Source organism: Pristiophorus japonicus, chromosome 8, assembly GCF_044704955.1.
Source record: "Pristiophorus japonicus isolate sPriJap1 chromosome 8, sPriJap1.hap1, whole genome shotgun sequence".
Lineage (NCBI taxonomy): Eukaryota > Metazoa > Chordata > Chondrichthyes > Pristiophoridae > Pristiophorus > Pristiophorus japonicus.
In genome coordinates, this window is record NC_091984.1 from 107,034,984 (window position 1) to 107,058,252 (window position 23,269).

The window sequence follows — 23,269 nt, forward strand, 5'->3', positions numbered from 1 at the left end:
ATATGTAGATTAAAGTCACCCATGATAACTGCTGTACCTTTATTGCATGCATCCCTAATTTCTTGTTTAATGCTGTCCCCAACCTTACTACTACTGTTTGGTGGTCTGTACACAACTCCCACTAGCGTTTTCTGCCCCTTGGCATTCCGTAGCTCCACCCATACCGATTCCACATCATCCAAGCTAATGTCCTTTCTTACTATTGCATTAATTTCCTCTTTAACCAGCAATGCCACCCTACCTCCTTTTCCTTTCTGTCTATCCTTCCTAAATGTTGAATACCCCTGGATGTTGAGTTCCCAGCCTTGGTCACCGTGGAGCCATGTCTCCGTGATGCCAATTACATCATACCTGTTATATCTGCGCAGTTAATTCGTCCACTTTATTCCGAATACTCCTCGCATTGAGGCACAGAGCCTTCAGGCTTGTCTTTCTAACACACTTTGCCCTTTTAGAATTTTGATGTAATGTGGCCCTTTTTGCTTTTTGCTTTTTGCCTTGGGTTTCTCTGCCCTCCACTTTTACTTTTCTTCCTTCTATCGTTCGCTTCTGCCCCCATTCTACTTCTCTCTGTCTCCCTGCATAGGTTCCCATCCCCCTGCCATATTAGTTTAACTCTTCCCCAACAGCACTAGCAAACACTCCCCCTAGGACATTGGTTCCGGTCCTGCCCAGGTGCAGACCGTCCGGTTTGTATTGGGCCCACCTCCCCCAGAACCGGTTCCAATGTCCCAGGAATTTGAATCCCTCCCTTCTGCACCATTCCTCAAGCCACGTATTCATCTGAGCCATCCTGCGATTCCTACTCTGACTAGCACGTGGCACTGGTAGCAGTCCGTCAGGAGCTGCAGGCGGATGCACTTCCCGCACACGTCGTCGTCAGGGACACCGGAAGCGTCCCTGACTTCCCAGATAGTGCAGGAGGAGCATAACACGTGTCCGAGCTGTCCTGCCATGACTTAACCCTTAAATTGGCAACAACAATGCTAAAGGTTACTTACTGATATCGAAAGGAAAAAGAAAAACTACTTACCAATCACCGGCCAATCACTTACCCCCTTGGCTGTGACGTCACCTTTCGATTTCTTTCTACTTCTTTATGCCTTCTCTCCCTGCTGCAGCTGCACCAGCTCGCCTTTATAGGCCTCTCGCTGTCCCGCTCTGCCGCCTCCTCAACGCTGCCACTCCCCGACTGACTGGGCCTTTATAGGTCTCTACTCCGACCTCCCGAGCCTCCTCCTCGACGCATGGTTACATGGTTTTAATTACATGGTTTTAATTTTTCTTTTAAGTTGATATTTCGACTTCTACTGTAATCCTATGTATATGTCCCAGTTTTTATTCTGCTCTCTGTAAATTAGAATCTGTGCATTTTGCTTCCTGGTTTGCTGTCTGTGTGAATTCTTCAATGTGATTGACTGCTCAGCGTGCTTGATGACATCATTGTTGCTGGACGCTGGAGATTCACTTGATTTGCGCCAGATTCAAACAAAGGTCGGGAGAGCTGACATTCGTGCCACAGAGATTGCTAGATCTTTGTGGGCAGCTTTCTTCAAGGTCAGTGAGCGAGCGTTGTCGCTTCGCCACTGACCACAAATTCTGAGCAAATGAATGTGATTATCTGTACAATGAGCTGCCCCACTGTGAAAGGGTGAGAAGGCAGTACTTGATGTCACCACAAAACAGCTGAACTTGAAGTTTGGAGAGTGATGTAGTGAGGCTTTTGTTTAAATCTGATTTAGATTGAAGGTGTTTTCTTTAACTTGTGTTGTTTTCCCTCACTGTAGCAAACAGTCCACCTGACTTTAGCTGAAGACTGTATGAAGCATTTCCATGAAATAGTAGAAAAACTGTGCAAAGCTGAACAGGTGAACAATATTCTCTGAGCTTCCATACGCTGGACGTTAAACTTATTTTGCAATGTTGTATCATCAATTTTAAGAGATTGAGACAGGTTTTTAACCATGTTACCAAAATAACCATTGGTTCAAGGATTTGTTGGGTATTGACTTTTATTATTAGTAAGTACATTTTTTTTTTCAGGACCTAGCCATTGGAACTGATGCACAAAGGCAAAAAATTAAGGACCCCATGAGAATCATTCTGCCCATTCTGCTGGATAAGTCTGTTGGAAGTTATGACAAATTAAGGATCATCTTGCTCTATATCTTCCATCTAAATGGTACAGTAAATGCGGCATGCATTCAGTATCTGGTACTCATTTTGTTTCCTTCCTATGGATCAAGTGATGCTACGATTAACAATTTTACAAGTTAAAAATACATCTGTAAATGGTTTTGTATGAATGGTTTTGTATGACATTTGCCACAGATTTTGCTTTTTTCAGCAAGATGATGGGCCTTATTAAAGGAGTGCAATTTGCCGTTGTTTTGCAAGGAGCGGATATAGTGATGTAATTGGTGACATAGTGACTTAATTTATCGCTCATGGCAGCTGGTGCTGTAATAACTTTTAACGTAGGTTTAATTAAAACTGCAATGGTAGTGGAATAAAATGCAAATGTTTGCAGTGTAACGTGAACTTTTTCTTGGCATCGCAAGAAAATGTTCCAGAGCTCCCTGGTCAAGGAACGTAACTGAAACCAATACAACAACTACTTATCTTCTTAAAATTAAGATCTGTTAAATCGGGATGGGAGAGTTTGGACTCATCATTTTGAGTTCTGCATTTTGAATTGCGACAGGCTGAAGTTTCTACCAATGTAACCCCACTTTTTATTAAAGGAGGGAGAGAGAAAACAGGGAATTATAGACCGGTCAGCCTGACATCGGTAGTGGGTAAAATGATGGAATCAATTATTAAGGATGTCATAGCAGCGCATTTGGAAAGAGGTGACATGATAGGTCCAAGTCAGCATGGATTTGTGAAAGGGAAATCATGCTTGACAAATCTTCTGGAATTTTTTGAGGATGTTTCCAGTAGAGTGGACAAGGGAGAACCAGTTGATGTGGTGTATTTGGACTTTCAGAAGGCTTTCGACAAGGTCCCACACAAGAGATTAATGTGCAAAGTTAAAGCACATGGGATTATGGGATTGGGGGTAGTGTGCTGACATGGATTGAGAACCGGTTGGCAGACAGGAAGCAAAGAGTAGGAGTAAATGGGTACTTTTCAGAATGGCAGGCAGTGACTAGTGGGGTACCGCAAGGTTCTATGCTGGGGCCCCAGCTGTTTACATTGTACATTAATGATTTAGACGAGGGGACTAAATGTAGTACCTCCAAATTTGCGGATGACACTAAGTTGGGTGGCAGTGTGAGCTGCGAGGAGGATGTTGTGAGCTGCGAGGAGGATGCTATGAGGCTGCAGAGTGACTTGGATAGGTTAGGTGAGTGGGCAAATGCATGGCAGATGAAGTATAATGTGGATAAATGTGAGGTTATCCACTTTGGTGGTTAAAAACAGAGGGACAAACTATTATCTGAATGGTGACAGATTAGGAAAAGGGGAGGGGCAACGAGACCTGGGTGTCATGGTACATCATTGAAGGTTGGCATGCAGGTACAGAAGGCGGTTAAGAAAGCAAATGGCATGTTGGCCTTCATAGCGAGGGGATTTGAGTACAAGGGCAGGGAGATGTTACTACAGTTGTACAGGGCCTTGGTGAGGCCACACCTGGAGTATTGTGTACAGTTTAGGTCTCCTAACTTGAGGAAGGACATTCTTGCTATTGAGGGAGTGCAGCGAAGGTTCACCAGACTGATTCCCGGGATGGCGGGACTGACATATCAAGACTGGATCAACTGGGCTTGTATTCACAAGTTCAGAAGAATGAGAGGGGATCTCATAGAAACGTTTAAAATTCTGATGGGTTTAGACAGGTTAGATACAGGAAAAATGTTCCCAATGTTGGGGAAATCCAGAACCAGGGGTCACAGTCTAAGGATAAGGGGTAAGCCATTTAGGACCGAGAAGAGGAGAAACTTCTTCACCCAGAGAGTGGTGAACCTGTGGAATTCTCTACCATAGAAAGTTGTTGAGGCCAATTCACTAAATATATTCAAAAAGGAATTAGATGTAGTCCTTACTACTAGGGGGATCAAGGGGTATGGCGAGAAAGCAGGAATGGGGTACTGAAGTTGCATGTTCAGCCATGAACTCATTGAATGGTGGTGCAGGCTCGAAGGGCCGAATGACCTACTCCTGCACCTATTTTCTATGTTTCTATGTTTGTCTTTAATTTTTTTTTCCCTGTGCCCTTTTAGAGGTAATTTCCCCTGTAACATACAAGAATTCCTGTAGCTTTCCACTACTGAATAACTAATACTCTTAGCCCGAGATACATATGAGGATCATTGTGTTAATCATATAATCTACATAAGTGTGGAATTTCCGCTAATCTAGAAGTATAAGGTGACAGTGCATTGTTGTATCAGTCTATAGCCAGACAAAAAGAAAATGAAGGGTTATTAATAACCCTATTCATTTTATATCACATGTTGTTGCAGAATTATTGTGATAAAGTTTGTAAACAGGTTTGAACTTGACCTGAAAGTGTAAGTTAATACAGTAACAGTATAATCTTACAAATTTCAAAGCATTCTGCTCTCTTGTCTTGAAACAACTAATACTGGGATAATTGGGCCCTTAGAGAAAGCTACTAAAACTTATACATATTCTGTCCTTGTGGCTTGAGTTTTAGATCATTAACATTTTGAATTTCATTACATCTTTCCATTTTGGCATGTCAGAAATGCCAAATAAATTGTTTGTGTGTCATAGATATTATTGCCCTATCCCCTTTTACCCTATTCAACAAAGTAATATTTTTGGTGTGTTAACTGTAAGCCTGAATTCAATTTGCTTCTGCAAAATAAAAGTGATGGCTTTTTTTAATGAATCTTGTCAGGTTTGCAGATCCATTTCTTCAACATCCTTGACACCCGCCCCAGAACTTCCAACAGCTGGTTATACAGCACTCTGAAATAATATGCTTCTATCGAGCTGCTTGGCTTGGCACATACAGAAACTCTTTTAATGCTGTGACGGGCAGAATCAAGCTTACTGCCCTGTTGGAAGTTGGAAAAAATAGTGTGTGAGACAATGTGATGCAGGTCAGGTGTTTGGAAAGTAAAATTGAAGGGAAATGATGATCACGGATACTGCATAATAAATATATATATATATATATATATATTTAAATTGACACCCCTAAAAATGTTTCAAAATCACAAAAGTAAAGTGAACTATATTCACTGTGATTTCGCTATTTGCATTTTTGTTTTCTGTTCAAGGCACTACAGAAGAGAATCTTAGCAAGCTCACCCAGCACGGCAAGATTGCAGAATACCGTGACATCATTGAAAATTGGAAATTTCTTGATGTCCCCATCCTTGCTGTAAGTTAAACCATCAGTACAGTTTAAATTGCTTAATATTTTTACACTTGGTTTTCATTAGACTTCAGACTGGAACTCAAGCAGGTCATGTCACTACAGTAATTTCTAAAAACCATTAGAATTGTTTTCTCGTCGTGGAGAAAGTGTGTTGATGGGCAACTTTAAATTGACAGATGCATTTCATTGCCATTTACATTCTCCTTTCTTGTTAATATTTTTCCTTTTGCACAGGTCGGCCAATATCTTCTTTAAATGAAACATTTAACATAAGTATGTTTTTAAAAACTGTTTACAATGAAAATTGTGATTGTGATGCTGTGAAAATTTGCTTAAAGTGTTGGACTAACGCATGTATATTTCCAGTCGAATGCCCAGCAACGTAAACCTCAGCGGAAAGATCGCAGTGATGAGGAGAGCTACCAGCTTTCCAGGTGGACTCCGTTCATTAAGGATATCATGGAGGTAACATTAACCAAAGTATAAATGCATAATATGTTTTCCTTAGTTGAGTGTGTTGATATATTTTATAGTGTTAAACTCACTTGGATATGAATGCTTATTCCTTTTAAAGATGCAGAGTTCAAGAATTAGCATTTCAAAATGTTTTCATTTTATTTACAAACATACAATTCAATGACAGAATTTAGGTTGAAAAGCAGAATTGTCTTGCTTGCACTCGCCATTATCACAAATAGTTTCCTGAAATAGTGAAGCAGCTACAGGTGCCATTTTCATCAATTAGTATGTTGCTCTATTGTGGAAGCTTATCATTAGCACAGAAAGCAATAATTACTTGTAAATAATTTTGCGGGTATTAGAAATATTTTCTCTCCCTTGCCATTTTTTCTTTCTGTCTTTCTTCCCTTCCCCTCCCACAAGTTCTTTAAATTGTGAGTCAGCATCTAAGACTTACTACTTTCCCTTATTCCCTTAAATGGAGAAAGCAACATTGCACCCATTGGATTGGATTGGGTCTTTCACGTTGATTGCCTTAATTAACTTCATTATCAATAAAACAGAGACAAGAACGGTTGCAATGAAGAGAGAGTTGGAGGCTACAGAGAGGGGTCATATGGCAAACAACAAGCTTTGTCCTGTATCTTATCCAGGGGCCCCAGACAGATATTGAAGCCTTCCAAGATAGAGGTTATAGAGTTATAGAGTTAACAATTATTGAGGGATGGAAAAAACATTTGACTTGAAACAGTAACCAAGCTTCGGGGGGAGTCGGGGGAATTCTATTTGACATCCAAGGAGTTTGAGAGTTCAGGTTTATCAGATTTAAGTAATGATTAGGGCTGTTTGGACTTGAGATTCTCTCAATTCAGGAATCGTTCCTTTAGATTGGAAAATTGCACATCGCTCTGCTATTTAAGAAGGGACTAACTATTTGTACTGCACTTTTTTTTTTGGCAGACAGCCGTCCGTCAAGCCCCATTCCCCACTGCCGGTACTACATTTTTTTGACCGACAGGCGACAAGACCCGCCCCATGTCAAGCTCTGCCCCCCCCCCCTCCCCCAGGCTGAATCATTCCATGCACGTGGTGTCGAGCAGCAAGACCGATGATGATGGTGGGGGGGCGGGGGGGAAGAGAAGAGAGAGGGGGGGGGGGAAGAGAGAGAGAGGGGGGGGGAAGAGAGAAAGAGGGGGGGGGAAGAGAAGAGAGAAAGAGAGGGGGGAGAGAAGAGAGAAAGAGAGGGGGGAAGAGAAGAGAGAAAGAGAGGGGGAAGAGAAGAGAGAAAGAGAGGGGGGAGAGAAGGAGAGGGGGAGAGAAGAGAGAAAGAGAGGGGGGGGGAGAAGAGAGAGAGGGGGGGAGAAAGAGGGAGAAAGAGAGAGGGGGGAGAGAAAGAGAGAGAGGGGGGGGAGAGAGAGAGAGGGGGGGGAGAGAGAGAGAGGGGGGAGAGAAAGAGGGGGGTGGGGGGGGGAGAAATAGGGGGGTGGGTGGGGGAGAAAGAGGGGGGTGGGGGGGAGAGGGGAAAGAGAAGGGGGGAAGATAGAGAGGGGAGGCTGGTGGAGGGGAGATGGAGAGGGGAGGCTGGGGGAGACTGGTGGAGGGGAGAGAGAGAGGGGAGGCTGGTGGAGGGGAGAGAGAGAGGGGAGGCTGGTGGAGGGGAGAGAGAGAGGGGAGGCTGGTGGAGGGGAGAGAGAGAGGGGAGGCTGGTGGAGGGGAGAGAGAGAGGGGAGGCTGGTGGAGGGGAGAGAGAGAGGGGAGGTGGGTAGAGGGGAGAGAGAGGGGAAGCATGATGGGGGGGGGAAAGAGAGAGAGGGGGATGGGGGGGGAAGAGAGAGGGGATGGGGGGGGAAGAGAGAGAGGATTGGGGGGGGAAGCGAGAGAGAGGCTGGGTGGTAGAGGGAGAATGAGGGAGAGGGGCTGGCAGAGGGAGGGAGGGAGAGAGAGAGAAGCGGGGGTGGGGGGAGAGAGGCTAGGGGAAGAGGGTGACAGACGGTGGGGGTGCGGAGGGGAGGGAGGGAATACAGGGAAGACTGATCACGTTCTTCCAACCCCCTACAAGGGACATCGTTGGAGTGGATGATATCCAGAAGTCATGACACTGTCACTATTCACTTCATACCCAATAAACCTGCTAACAATCTGTACACAATGCCCCGTCTATGCTGGGGGGAAGGATGCACTTGCGCTGGGGAGAGATGTACTTGGACTGGGGTAAGACATTTTGGCTTGGGAAGGCATGCACATGAACTGGGGTAAGGCACTTTGGCTGGGGGAGGATGTACTTGGACTGGGGTAAGGCACTTTGGCTGGCCCTTGCTGTCTTCTGGGGAGCTCTGTCCTCTGTCACTTCAGGAAGTCAAAGTGGATCGAGTTACAATTTGCAAAGTCAATGAGACCTTGGATTCCAGTGACACATCCTGCGAAACTTCAGGGTGTGGCTTATCCTCCAAGGGAACCAAAGGGTGGAGCATGACGGCCATTTTGGCAGTACAAATAAACGCATCTATTTAATAATGGCAAGAGTGGGAAACCGGGGAATTATAGACCAATTAGCCTAACATCTGTTGTCGGGGAAATTACTAGTGTCTGTATTCAAGAGATATGGTGACTGAACACATTGAACATTTTCAGCTGATCAGAGAGAACCAGCATGAATTTGTGAAAGGTAGGTCATGTCTGACAAACATGATTGAATTTTTTGAGGAGGGGACAGAAGAAGTGGACAGGGGATTGTCTATGGATGTTATTTATATGGACTTCCAGAAGGCATTTGATAAAGTCCCATATAAGAGACTGTTATCTAAGATAGAAGCTCATGGAATTGAGGGCAAATTATTGACCTGGCTAGGAAATTGGCTGAGCAACAGGAGACAGGCATCAGGGATAATGGGAAGATAATTGGCAGGATGTGACTAGTGGTGTCCCACAGGGATATGTGTTGGGACCTCAACTATTCACAGTATTTATTAATGACTTAGATAATGGCACAGAAAGTCATAGATCCAAATTTGCCGATGAGACAAAGATAGGCGGCATTGTAGGCAGTGTAGATGAAAGCATAAAATTACAAAGGGATCTCAACAGAACTGTGGCAACTGGGTTTCAATGTCGACAAATGTGAGGTCATCCACTTTGGTCCAAAAAAGGATAGAATAAGGTACTTTCTAAATAGTGAAAAGCTAAAAACAGTGAAGGTCCAGAGAGACTGGGGGGTCCAGGTACATAGATCATTAAAATGTCATGAGCAGGTACAGAAAATAATTAAAAATACTCATGGAATGCTGGGCTTTATATTTAGAGGGCTAGAATACAAGGAGGTAGAAGTTGTTATGCTGCAGCTATTCAAAACCCTGGTTAGACCACACCTGGAGTACTGTAAACAGTTCTGGGCAGCACGCCGTAGGAAGGATATATTGGCCTTGGAGGGAGTGCAGCGTAGGTTTACCAGAATGATACCTGGACTCCAAAGGTTAAGTTACGAGGAGAGATTAAACAAATTTGGGTTGTGTTCCCTAGAATTTAGACGGTTAACTGGTGATCTGATCGTAGTTTTCAAGATATTAAGGGGAACAGATCAGGTAGATCGAGAGAAACTGATTCTGCTGGGTGGGGAGTCCAGGATGAGGGGGCATAGTCTAAAAATTTGTGCCAGACCTTTCAGGAGTGAAATTAGGAAAAACATCTACACACAAAAGGTGGTAGAAGTTTGGAACTCTCTTCAGCAAATGCCATTGATGCTAGATCAATTGTTAATTTAAAATTGGGGATTGATAGATTTTTGTTAACTAAAGGTATTCTGACAGCTTATTGTAGAGGAATATTCGGCCAAACCATACCCCACACTTCTGCTAGTTTGCAGCCTGAGAATGTCTCTTTTGTTAATCTGGTTATAGACTGTGTGCTGTTGACACAAATATCTTGCAGAAAGGGGACATTCAGTTGAGTGAATTTACATGGAAAGACAGAAGTTCGCAAGGGTTTTAGTTAAAGGTTTTAGATCTCTTCCCTCAAATTATTTGGTTCAATAATTTTTTTTTTTACATGTGCATTCCATTCTCTAATCTTTTGCTCTCTCTTTGTGCCACACACCATTCCTTGGCCAAGAAAGCAGATAGGTGGCCTGTTTCCATGGTAACTGGTCATGAGGTGATCTGCACTGACCAGTCAGCATGGTGACTTCTCTTCTGCCTTTTGGAGCAAATATCTGAGGTCCGCCCACTGCCTCCTAGCATGAAGTTCCCCATCAAAAAATAAAACTTCAAATCATTAATATTACCAAAAGCAGTTATTTTGATAATTCAAAATTACCATATTCTGTAAGCCCTTTCAAAATGGTAGGTTAATGGTACTCATATGACCTTAAATGACTTAGCACCTTGATAATAAACCACATGTGAACCTGGAATAATGCTCACTGTAGCCTCAATCTGTCATTTATGGCAATTCAATCTGTGCAGTTACAGTTTGGGGGAAATATTTACAGGAAATAAAATTGATACACTTGACATGTGATTTTTCTTTTGGCTTCTGAAATGACACCTGTGTTGAAAGCAGTTTCTAAAAGGGTTTTGTCACATTTCCCCTCTTAAAGTCATTAAGCCTTGGGGCAGCACACACTGAAGTGGAGTTATTTGAAACACTGTCTCAAAAGTGCTTGGCTAAGTGACAGGAAATCGAGAGTAATGGTGAACGGTTGTTTTTCGGACTGGGGGAAGGTGGTATACAGTGTATTCCCCAGGGGTCGGTACTAGGACCACTGCTTTTCTTGATGTATATTAATAACTTAGACTTGGGTGTACAGGGCACAATTTCAAAATTTACAGATGAGACAAAACTTGGAGGTATAGTGAACAGTGAGGAGGGTAGTGATAGACTTCAAGAATACATAGACAGGCTGATGGAATGGGCAGACATAAGGCAGATGAAATTTAATGCAGAAAAGTGTGAAGTGATGCATTTTGGCAGAAAAAACGAGGAGAGGCAATATAAACTAAAGGGTACAATTGTAAAGTGGGTGCATGGACAGAGACACCTGGGGGGTATAATGTGCTCAAATCGTTGATGGTGGCAAGGCAGGTTGAGAAAGCGTTTAAAAAAGCATACAGGATCCTGGGTTTCATAAATAGAGGAATAGAGTACAAAAGCAAGGAAGTTATGAAGAACCTTTATAAAACACTGGTCCGACCTCAACTGGATTACTGTATCCAATTCTGGGCACCGCACTTTAGTAAAGGTGTGAAGGCCTTAGAGAGGGTGCAGAAAAGATTTACAAGCATGGTTCCAGGGTTGAGGGACTTCAGTTACTTGGATAGACTGGAGAAGCTGGTGTTGTTCTCCTTAGAGCAGAAGGTTGAGAGGAGATTTGATAGAGCTGTTCAAAATCATGAGGGGTCTGGACAGAGTAGAGAGAGAGAAACTGTTCCCATCGGCGGAAGAGTCGAGAACCAGAGGACACAGATTTAAGTTGACTGGCCGAAGAACCAAAGGCGATATGAGGAAAAGCTTTTTTACACAGCGAGTGGTTAGGATCTGGAATGCAGTGCCTGAGAGGATGGTGGAGGCAGATTCAACCATGGCTGACAAAAGGGAATTGGATAAGTACCTGCAGCAATAAGATTTGCAGGGCTACAGGGACAAGGCGGGGGAGTGGGAATAGCTGAAGTGCTCTTGCAGGGAGTTGGCACAGGCTCGACGAGCTGATTGGCCTCCTTCTGTGCTGTATCGTTCTTTGATACTGTGATAAAAGGTGCTATCCTTCAGTGAAACCAAGGTCCCGGTGGATGTTAAAAATTCCATTGTTTTCGAGGAAGAGCAGGTAGCTGACCCTGATCTATGGTCTTCCCTCATGCCGAACTGGTCATTCTTCTCATTTGTTGTTTATAGGATGTTGATGTGTGCAAAGTGGCTACTGTGTTTGCCTACATTCAGTGACTGCTCTTCGAAGTATATTAAACACTTTGTATTTTTCAGAACATCCTAATCAGGTACTATAGAAATACAAAAGCAGGGACACCCTCAAAGCCTCCCTGAAAAAGTGCAACATCCCCACTTGATACCTGGGAGTCCCTGGCCAAAGACCACCCTAAGTGGAGGAAATGCATCCGGGAGGGCGCTGAGCACCTGGAGTCTCATTGCCGAGAGCGTGCAGAAATCAAGCGCAGGCAGCGGAAAGAGCGTGCGGCAAATCTGTCCCACCCACCCCTTCCCTCAACGACTATCTGTCCCACCTGTGACAGGGACTGTGGTTCTTGTATTGGACTGTTCAGCCACCTAAGGACTCTTAAGAGTGGAAGCAAGTCTTCCTCGATTCCGAGGGACTGCCTATGATGATGAGTTTGGAACCAAGCTTGAGCCTAGATAGTGTCAGCAGACTGCGGGGTGTTCACAGCCCAGCTCAGCTCAGCTCAGCCCAATCCTGTCCTCAGCAGATGACTACTTTCCAGCAACGTTCACTGGACAGTGATTTACAAGCAGGAACTGTGGCAGATGCTTTGTCTTCTCTCCCTGGCCAAAAAACATTGAGGCCAACTATAGCATCGATACAGCTGCCTTAGCAGAGATCAGCTAACTCAGTACACACTGAAGACAGAAACTGGGAGCTTTCTGGTCCGAATGGTTCAGTTCTGCGCTGTGGTACTTTTACCCACAGACATTGGGGCAGCCAACAAAAAATATATTTTTAACAGAAGCAGAAAATATGTACACACCCGCTAGGGATAGAAACATAGAAAATAGGTGCAGGAGTAGGCCATTCGGCCCTTCGAGCCTGCACCACCATTCAATAAGATCATGGCTGATCATTCCTTCCTTTCCTGCTTTCTCTCCATACCCCTTGATCCCTTTAGCCATAAGGGCCAGATCTAACTCCCTCTTGAATATATCCAATGAACTGGCACCAACAACTCTCTGCGGTAGGGAATTCCACAGGTTAACAACTCTCTATGAAGAAGTTTCTCCTCATCTCAGTCCTAAATGGCCTACCCCTTATCCTAAGACTGTGTCTTCTGGTTCTGGACTTCCCCAACATTGGGAACATTCTTCCCGCATCTAACCTGTCCAGTCCCGTCAGAATCTTATATGTTTCTATGGGATCCCTTCTCATCCTTCTAAACTCCAGTGATTACAGGCCCAGTTGAATCAGTCTCTTCTCATATGTCAGTCCCGCCATCCCAGGAATCAGTCTGGTGAACCTTCGCTGCACTCCTTCAATAGCAAGAACGTCCTTCCTCAGATTAGGAAACCAAAACTGAACACACTATTCCAGGTGAGGCCTCACCAAGGCCTTGTACAACTGCAGTAAGACCTCCCTGCTCCTATTCTCAAATCCCCTAGCTATGAAGGCCATTTGCCTTCTTCACTGCCTGCTGTATCTGCATGCCAACTTTCAATGACTGATGAACCATGACACCCAGGTCTCGTTGCACTTCCCCCTTTCCTAATCTGCTGCCATTCAGATAATATTTGCCTTCGTGTTTTTGCCTCCAAAATGGATAACCTCACATTTATCCACATTATACTGCATCTGCCATGCATTTGCCCACTCACCTAACCTGTCCCAGTCCCCCTGCAGCCTCTTAGCATTCCTCCTCACACTCACACCGCCACCCAGTTTAGTGTCATTTGCAAACTTGGAGATATTACACTCAATTCCTTCATCTAAATCATTAATGTATGTTGTAAAGAGCTGGGGTCCCAACTCTGAGCCCTGCGGCACTCCACTAGTCACTGCCTGCCATTCTGAAAAGGGCCCGTTTATCCCGACTCTGTTTCCTGTCTGCCAACCAGTTCTCTATCCACATCAGTACATTACCCCCAATACCATGTGCTTTGATTTTGCACACCAATCTCTTGTGTGGGACCTTGCCAAAAGCCTTTTGAAAGTCCAAATACACCACATCCACTGGTTCTCCCTTGTCCACTCTACTAGTTACATCAAAGAATTCCAGAAGATTTGTCAAGCATGATTTCACTTTCATAAATCCATGCTGACTTGGACCGATCCTGTCACTGCTTTCCAACCTCGCTGTTATTTCATCTTTAATAATTGATTCCAACATTTTCCCCACTACTGATGTCAGGCTATCATGATTTATGTCCCAAGAGTAGATCTAACTACATCATCATCATCATAGGCAGTCCCTTGAAATCGAGGAAGACTTGTTTCCACTCTAAAAATGAGTTTTCAGGTGACTGTACAATCCAATACGGGAATTACAGTCTCTGTCAGAGGTGGGACAGACAGTAGTTGAAGGAAAGGGTGGGTGAGGAGTCTGGTTTACCGCACGCTCCTTCCGGTGCCTGCGCTTGGTTTCTGCATGCTCTCGGCGACGAGACTCGAAGTGCTCAGCGCCCTCCCCGATGCTGTTCCTCCATTTAGGGGTGGTCTTTGGCCAGGGATTCCCAGATGCCGGTGGGGATGTTGCACTTTATCAGGGAGGCTTTGAAACGTTTCCTCTGCCCACCTGGGGCTCACTTGCTGTGTAGGCGTTGCAACTAGTTAACTCAGTTGTAAGTAATCTATGGTCAGTATCATAAGAAAAATATTGTTCGTATCCAAGGAATCCTCATTGCACATTCTGTCTACAATAAGAAATTGGAACAACAAAGTTTAGATGTAAGTCACAATAAGAACTGTATCCATGTGTAGATTGCAGATAGTGTTGCTATCTCCCTGGTTTTGAACTGGACAGTCCAGTTTGGAGTGGATTGTCTAAATTTCTCAAAGGTAGAATGGGACACCAAGGGCAAGGCTTTACAAATCGCCCGCCAATTATTTGATAGATCCCCGACGGATCTGAGTGGCGTCAAAGGCATCTGGTCTTTTCTACCTCAAAATCCTCGAGAGTTAGCATTTTGGTGGAGAGGGGCGAAATTGCCCTGTGGTTTTAATCTCTCTGGAATCAATATATTTTAACTACCACAAATGATTTGAATGTAGGTTTGAGGTTTTCCAAACAATCTACTACAGCAATACTTTTAATTGTAACTTGGTGCTAGATGGAGTTTGTAATTAATTTCACCTTATAGTTGTGTTTTTGCTCTGCTGCAAGAATGGCACCTTTAAGGCCCAAGGGAGATGCAACAGAATTAGATACATGGATAGTTTCAGTTTATCGTGTCAACACAACTTTTTTCCAATTGATAACCTTTTTGTACTGGCCCGGAGAGAGTCCAGCATTGATTCACCAGGATTAGGGGATATGTGTTCAATGGGTCCTGGATAAACGTGTGTTAAATTGCCTGGAAAAGAGGAGATTAAAGAGTGATCCTATTGAGCTGTTTAAAATAATGAAAAGAATTGACTAACCAGATAGGAAACCACTCTAATCTCTGGTAAGGAAATCCAGAACAAGAGGGTGTAACCTTATATATAAAACGAAGCTGGTTGAAAGTAAATCCAGATTTTAAAAAATTTCAGACAAAACATTGTGCACTAACCAAAAAATCATAGATGCAGAATAAACTACAATATTTGAGATGGTTTTTAAAAAAGAAAGACTTGCATTTATATCGCGCCTTTCACAACCACCGGACGTCTCAAAGCACTTTACAGCCAATGAAGTACTTTTGAAGTGTAGTCACTGTTGTAATGTGGGAAACGCAGCAGGCAATTTACGCACAAGCAAGCTGCCACAAAAAGCAATGTAATGACGACCAGATTAATGTGTTTTTTTGATATGTTAATTGAGGGATAAATATTGGCCAGGACTCCAAGAGCTCCCCCGCTCTTCTCTGAAATATGTGCTATAGGATCTTTTACGTCCACTTGAGACAGCAGTTGGGGCCTCGGTTTGACGTCCCATCCGAAAGACGGCACCTCCGACAGTGCTTTTTTTTATTTCAAAATATACTTTATTCATAAAATCTGTACAGTACATTCAAAGGCATTTCAATACATTTAGCTGCGGTCAGCAATCCCATACACTATTATTTGGGTGCTGACGGCAGTTCCGTTCGTTACATTTCCTTGTTTTCCAGTTCAAGTGCAATTCGGTCCAATATGGGATACATTGTAGTACATTCAAACAAATTACATTTCATGTGTCACTATACAGTACACGGAATGGGTGACGGTACATTTACATTTTTTCTTTTCAACATGCATTTCGCAACAGACCTTGCATTGTACATGGCACTACATAGGTGTTTACATAGCACCTCCGACAGTACTGCGCTCCCTCAGCACTACACTGGAGTGTCAGCCTAGATTTTTTGTGTGTTCAAGTCCCTGGAGTGGGACTTGAACCCACAACCTTCTGACTCAGGCGAGAGTGTTACCCACGGAGCCACAGCTGACTATGCTTTTTTGGGAAGTAAGGGTAATTAAAGGATATGGAGAAAGGCAAAGAACTGGGGTTAAAAATGAGATGAAGAGCTGTCATGGCTAACAAAATGGTACTACAGGTACAATAAGGCAAATGGCCTACTCCTGGTCCAGTGTTCATATTTTTCAAACAGTCGGTTGTTCATTATAAAGTTGCATTCTTGTGCTTCACATAGCAGGCCTAATCTGTGCTATAGTCATTCCAGTTGTGTTTACTACACATTTTAGTGTCTGTTTGGAATCTAAGAGCATTGAACACTATTTTATCATTCATGTTAGAACGGCATTTAAGATGTGGTCTTTTGTACAGGATTCCATTGCAAACAAGCTTGATTCGCAGGATTGGCCTCATTGCTCAGGCTGTAGTGCTGCTTGGAATGGCTCAGGAGCTGTAAGGTATGGATTTTCTTTAACGATTAAGCTGTTATGAATTTTTTTTAGCAACTTCAACAAAGTTAACAAAAAATATGAAAAGGAAGGGTAAATTGTTAATTATAAATTTATCAAATGTTCCTGTAAGTTTAGGCTTTAGCCTTTTAGTGACCAACTTAGTACAAAGAAAACCTTTTCAGTGCCCCCACCTATAAGATTATATGTTACTGTTTCAGATGTCCATATAGGAACTTAATCCACGCTAGGCTATTTTAAAATGGCTGTAGATGTAGTTGTGACGATTTGCTTGTGTGTTTTTTTAATGAAAGGAGAATTAGAATTTGCCAAAGATCTTCCCTTTCAAATACTATTGCGTTACACTTTTGGACTGAAAGATGACATTTTGCAATTCAGTAATGCAAGAATTCTAATAAAACAGTAATATATAGATAAAATAAAACTCTCAATATTTCAGATGAAGTGTTGATGGGTGGAAATGTTCCAAGAAGTATCATGCCCCTCTTTCATCCCAGTCTGTCTCATGCTGATGTTGAGCTCATGCTCAGGTGTTGGTTGTGTGGCCTCTTCTTAGTGAAGTTGGGTGTTTTTTATATATATATATATATATGTCCCTTTGTAATATCTTGAGTTTGAATTTCCATCTCTTGTACTTTAAAAATCCAGATAGATAAATGCCTTTCCTGCAGGAAACGTGTCATCTACTCTGGACTTGATTGCCTTAGTAGGTCTATGGGTATTTAGTAATAAGTACCTACAACTGTTTTGCATTCAGAATGTTATACTGTAGAATCATAGACTAGTACAACCCAGAAGGAGGCTATTGGCCCAAATAATCGGCGCCAGTTCTTTCAAAGAGCAATCCAGTTTGGCCCACTTCCCTGCTCTTTCCCCTGCAATTTTTTTTCCTTCAAGTATTGAACATTGTTTCTGTTTTCTTTTCTGTATGAAATTCCTAATTTCTTCAAACTTAAATTTTACACAAAAAATGTATGTAACCATGCACCAGGTACTAACTATTCTTTCTGCTTAGTGCTCGTCAGGGAAATAAAAGCAATCTCCAAGATGACCGCAGAGGTGGTTTAAAACTAATTATATTCATAATAGGAGGTCTGACTTACTCTGAGATGCGCTGTGCATATGAAGTTTCTCAGGCCAATAAGTCTTGTGAAGTCATTGTTGGTAAGAACTTTAAAATCTCTTATTTAACAGCAGTTTTACCTTACATACTTGGGCTTTATTCTTGTGTTGATAGCAAGATTATTATTAGCTTTTATGTTTGATCCATTGTAACCTAATTCAAGCATAAAGCAAATAGATGGTGAATATTTGTGCAAATGTGGGAAAGTAATCTGGGTTTGGGTATGTGTAATGAAGTTTTAAACCAAAGTACAGCGGGATAATATATCACATGCAGTTGAATGTTACAAAAAGTGACGCATATATTTAACCCTCAGGGTCAACTCATATTCTTACACCTACAAGACTACTAGATGATCTGAAGAAACTGAACAAATGAAAGTGCCACATATGAATCAGAACCAGCCATTGTATAGACTTCAATTAACATGATTTAACATCAGAATCTGTGCAATTAATCTTGTTTGCCTAAAATATTTTGATGAATGGAATACGCAGTTTGTATTGACCAGTGCACAGTTCCTAATGTAATGTAATTAAAATATTAATACTGTAAATTAAGGCTCTGGAAGAGTCAATATTGGCGTAAAGTATTTCTACTTTAGACCTACTGCCTAAAACTCCATAGGTTGTACACAAGAGAATATCATATTTAATTCATAACTCTGGCTAACAGTAGTAATGCATGTGTATTTTTAAAGTGATAACTATATGGGAGTCTTTTCTGAGATTTGTGTTGATTGTAGTTCTTGTATATTTTATAGTAATGTTTTGAATATATTGCCCAAAATATATATTTATGTCTAACATGGGTCTGAAATAAAATTGTTAAATTTGCAACTTTTCTTGCAGTTATAAAAAAAACATTTACTCTATGTAATGTTATTGCAATGTAAATGCTTTTGCAAAAGCCTTAAAACTGTGTCAAAACTAGGACTTTATTTTTTGGGATAAATCAGTAGACTTTTTTTTAATGGTTTAAAGTATGCAACCCTGCCAAGTAAACAAATTTAGAACTGGTTGCAATTCAAAATGTTATTTCAGCACAACACCAGAATAATGGGAGTGTTCATCAGCTGCAAAAGTACCTGGAAACTATCAAGTTGTACCATGATGTATATGTACAATACAATGCATATTTCGTCCTTTAGAAATTAATCCAATTATGTGCTACTAGAATGTGCAGTCGGTTTTTTTTCTGAGCTACACCAATGTAACTAGAGTATATGCAAAATAAGTGGGCGGGGTGAATTCTACCTGTGTGTTGAAACTATTTGCGTAGGCCTATTCCAACTGCCTTTTTTTCTTCAGCAGTTAACCGATGGAAACGGGAATGTGTTTCAATATTTTGTTGTGCAGAATACTGAGTGCCTAGCAAAGCATAAAATGTTTTGAATCCAGTACATGTCTTCTGATGAGCTAATAAACTATAAATTACAAAGAAGTGTGTGTGTTGTTGTAATGACATGAGCACCTTCTGTGAAATTGAACCTGAAAAATTTAACGGAATGTGTTGTGTCCACTTTCAACTAATAAATGAGACATTTCGAGAGGTACATTTCTGTTGATTGGAAATGTTAATTGAGCAGCAAAACCGAGCACATTGGTGAGCTAATATGTTGTTCAAGGGACTGATGTGACATGGGCTTATGACTGCGATTTCTGCACACTGAGTTCTTTATCTTCAGTTGTTCGGGAAGTTGCAAAGTGGATGAATCATTTCATAGATGGAGAAGGACAATTTAAAGACAAGTCAGCACAGGCTCTTTACAGGGTTAAATCTGTTTTTCAGGTTGCTATGAGAACAAAAAACACAGAGCTTGTTGCTTGTCTGTCATTTGTCTCAGTTGGAAACCATTGCCTGGCCTGGGAGATGGGTTTTTTATGTTAGACCTGCAGTTTAGCAGCATGACCTCATTTTTTAAAATAAATTATAACGTACAAAATATTTAGATAAATGGCCGGAAGGATGGGGTGGGGGTCGGGGAGTTGCTTTCTGATTTGCATTTAGACAGGATTTAAAATGTTACTGCCACCAGTGCCATGTTTAAAGACTATTTGCTGCTCTACTTGACATGGCTGGTTCAGGAGCATGAAGTATTTAAACTTTTGTCATTGGTTTTGCCCCTGGTGGTTTTGAATCACCCCTCTTACAGTAGTTCTAGACACCGGAATTATAGTCGTGAACAGTAATATACAGTCATAGACCGATCTTTTCGGTCTCTACCAACACAATGCTTTTATTCAAGTTAAAGCACACACCTGCACCCAGTAAAAACACACCCTGGTCGTGTAATACAAACAAACACAGTACAACACACAGACTGGCCTGTGTAAACAGGCCCCTAACGCGAAGTACCCACATCTAAAACACCCCTGCTTGGATTCAAAATTGCATCACTGGATCTGTCCAACAGAATGTGCATACGCTTATGATCCTTGCAAAAACCTCCCTGCTAAAACCCCTAAGGCTTGGTTGGGACACATACCACCCTTTCACGCTATGCAGTGGTCTTAAAGATGCATGGGCTGGGATAAATGCTCGTCATTTACCCCTTTGGCTTACTTGCTGCATCTCCCAATGAGGCGTTTCTTCTGGGTCTTCAAGTCTAGTCTCAAGGTCAGCTTCCCAGTCGAAGTAGCAAGGCTCCCTGGTGTTTCTTCTCTCCCTCCCAGGCGGAGTGCTAACTCCTTGTGCGTTGAAAGCAGGCGTAGAAAAGGGGAGAGCGAGAGATATGACAGCCAGAACTGCCTCTCTTATACTTGCAAAAATGCTCCTTTTCGCGCCAAAAATCCAACTGTGCTTCCCCTGAGGCTGTGCAACTCAAAAACAAAATCAAGTCTCCGGCTTGTTCCTTTGTCAACTGGGCTGTACCTCGATGTGTGGCTCCAACGAGTCTGTGGTCAAATAGCTTCCCTTTGTCTTTCGATGGCCTGAAACTCCGGCCACTTAATGTCTCACTGATGGGTTCCCATTCCATGACAAAAGGCACCCATCAACCATGATGTTCCTGCTTTCAGCTATTCTTATTCCTGCCCAGCTGATGTGTATTCAAGTTAAACATGTTTGGACCTGCCCCAGGTCAGTGCTGTCTGCTCTCTGCAGTAACAGAAAATGTGTCCAAGCAATGTCCAAAAGTTTTAAGTTTTTGCTGTCTATGTTTTTGCCGAATCTTACACTTTCTTTCTGTTTTTTTTTCAATCTTCAGCCACAAGTCAATGTATTACTCCTTATTCTGAAAACTGAGAATTCCGATTATCGGCGTGCATAATAAATAAACAGGCTTGTTTAGGTATAAAGCTGCAGAAGTGCATAGTGGTCTGATCATCATCTGAGCAGAAGTGTATTGTATGTAACACAATACTTTAATTACCAAATCATAAAACTGTCAACATTTACAGCACAGAAGGTGGCCATTCAGCTCATCATTTCTGACTTTTTGCTAAAGCAATTCAAAACTAAACTCTTGCTATTGCCCTGATTTCTCATTATCCTTGTGTGCTATGTACTCAGGATGAGAAAAGGCCATCGAGCTCATAGGCACTCGTCCCACTTCTTATGGGACTCATTCTCATCTCCCCGTGTTTCCTTCTCCCACCTCCAAAAAGCGGCAAAATAAAAAGATACCTGTAGTTAATTCAAGAGGCCTATGTCAAATATGCCTCTCCATCCCCTCAAAGGTGATGAGGCAAGCCCCAGGAGACCCCAATGCGCTGGTTATTACCCTAAATGTTCCCTTTTGCACAATCTCACCGTTTTCCAAAAATGCGTCTACCGTCTCCTTGAAGGAGTAATGTCAGACAATACAACCTCGGGACTGCTGCTGCACAGATCAATCACCCTCAGAAAAATAAAACTTTCTCACATCTAACCTCACTTACTGCTTTCTCAATTTAAATGAGTGGCTCTTAGTTCCCCTGGCCCCATTACCTCAAATATCATCATCATAGGCAATCCCTCGGAATCGAGGAAGACTTGCTTCCACTCTTAACATGAGTTCTTAGGTACTGTACACTCAAATACAAGAACCACAGTCTCTGTCACAGGTAGGGCAGATAGTCGTTGAGGGAAGGGGTGGGTGGGACAGGTTTGCTGCACGCTCTTTCCGCTGCCTGTGCTTGATTTCTGCACGTTCTCGGCAACGAGACTTGGTGCTCAGCGCCCTCCCGGATGCGCTTCCTCCACTTAGGGCGGTCTTTGGCCAGGGTCTCCCAGGTGTCAGTGGGATTGTTGCACTTTATCAGGGAGGCTTTGAGGGTGTCCTTCTAACGTTTCCGCTGCCCACCTTTGGCTCATTTGCCGTGAAGGAGTTCCAAGTAGAGCGTTTGCTTTGGGAGTCTCGAGTCTGGCATGCGAATTATGTGGCTGCCCAGCAGAGCTGATCAAGTGTGGTCAGTGCTTCGATGTTGGCCTAGTCAAGGATGCTAATGTTGGTGTGTCTGTCCTCCAGGGGATTTGTAGGATCTTGCGAAGACATCGTTGGTGGTATTTCTCCAGCGGCTTAAGGTGTCAACTTTACATGGTCCATGTTTCTGAGCCATACAGAAGGGTGGCTATTACTACAGCCCTGTAGACCATGAGATTGGTGGCAGTTTTGAGGGCCTGGTCTTCAAACACTCTTTTCCTTAGGCAGCCGAAGGCTGCACTGGAGGCAGTGTTGGAACTCGTCGCCAATCTTGTTGATCAGAGGCTCCCGAGATACGGGAAGTGGTCCACGTTGTCCAGGGCCGCACAGTGGATCTTGAAGACTGAGGGACAGTGCTTTGTGGTAAGGACAGGCTGATGGAGAAACTTTGTCTTGCCGATTGTTCGCATAAGGCCCATGCTTTCGTACGCCTTAGTAAATACGTTGACTATGTCCTGGAGTTCAGCTATATGTGCGCAGACACAGGCGTCATCCACATACTGTAGCTCGACGACAGAGGTTGGGGTGGTCTTGGACTTGGCCTAGAGACGGCGTTGGTTGAACAGCTTTCCACTGGTTCTGTAGTTTAGTTCCACTTCAGCGGGGAGCTTGTCGACTGTGAGGTGGAGCATGGCAGCGAGGAAGATTGAGAAGAGGGTTGGGGCGATGACACAGACCTGTTTAATCCCAGTCCGGACGTGGATTGGGTCTGTAATGGATCCGTTGGTAAGGATCACGGCCTGCATGTCGTCGTGGAGCAGGCGGAGGATGAACATTTGGGGGCATCCGAAACGGAAGAGGGTGCTCCATAGACCCTCGCGGTTGACAGTGTCAAAGGCCTTTGTAAGGTCGAAGAAGGCCATGTATAAGGGCTGGCGCTGCTCCCTGCATTTTTCCTGCAGCTGTCGCACTGCAAAAATCATGTCTGTTGTGTCCCGTAGGGGACGAAATCCGCACTGTGATTCCGGGAGGAGCTCCTCGGCCACAGGGAGAAGACGGTTGAGGAGGACTCTAGCGACGATCTTCCCAGTGGCTGATAATCAGGAGATTCCTCTGTAGTTGCCGCAGTCGGACTTGTCCCCTTTTTTAAAGATGGTCACGATCACTGCATTTCTGAGATCTCCCGGCATGCTCTCCTCCCTCCAGATGAGAGAGATGAGGTCAAGTATTTGCGCCAGTAGTGCCTCTCCGCAA

At 43.1% G+C, this 23,269-nt stretch overlaps 1 protein-coding gene across 2 annotated transcripts in view; it reads left to right on the plus strand.

Moving 5' to 3' along the window:
* LOC139268699 (syntaxin-binding protein 3-like) overlaps positions 1-19,113 on the plus strand; it is a 75,412-nt gene extending 56,299 nt beyond the window's left edge. For both annotated transcript variants that reach the window (XM_070887270.1, XM_070887271.1), the window contains 7 exons: positions 1,788-1,868; positions 2,044-2,182; positions 5,256-5,359; positions 5,723-5,821; positions 16,450-16,535; positions 17,563-17,711; positions 17,987-19,113. In XM_070887270.1, the coding sequence (XP_070743371.1) occupies positions 1,788-1,868; positions 2,044-2,182; positions 5,256-5,359; positions 5,723-5,821; positions 16,450-16,535; positions 17,563-17,711; positions 17,987-18,048 (720 nt within the window). In that variant the 3' untranslated portion in view covers positions 18,049-19,113. The remainder of the gene's footprint in view (positions 1-1,787; positions 1,869-2,043; positions 2,183-5,255; positions 5,360-5,722; positions 5,822-16,449; positions 16,536-17,562; positions 17,712-17,986) is intronic.
* The last annotated feature ends 4,156 nt before the right edge of the window (positions 19,114-23,269 follow it).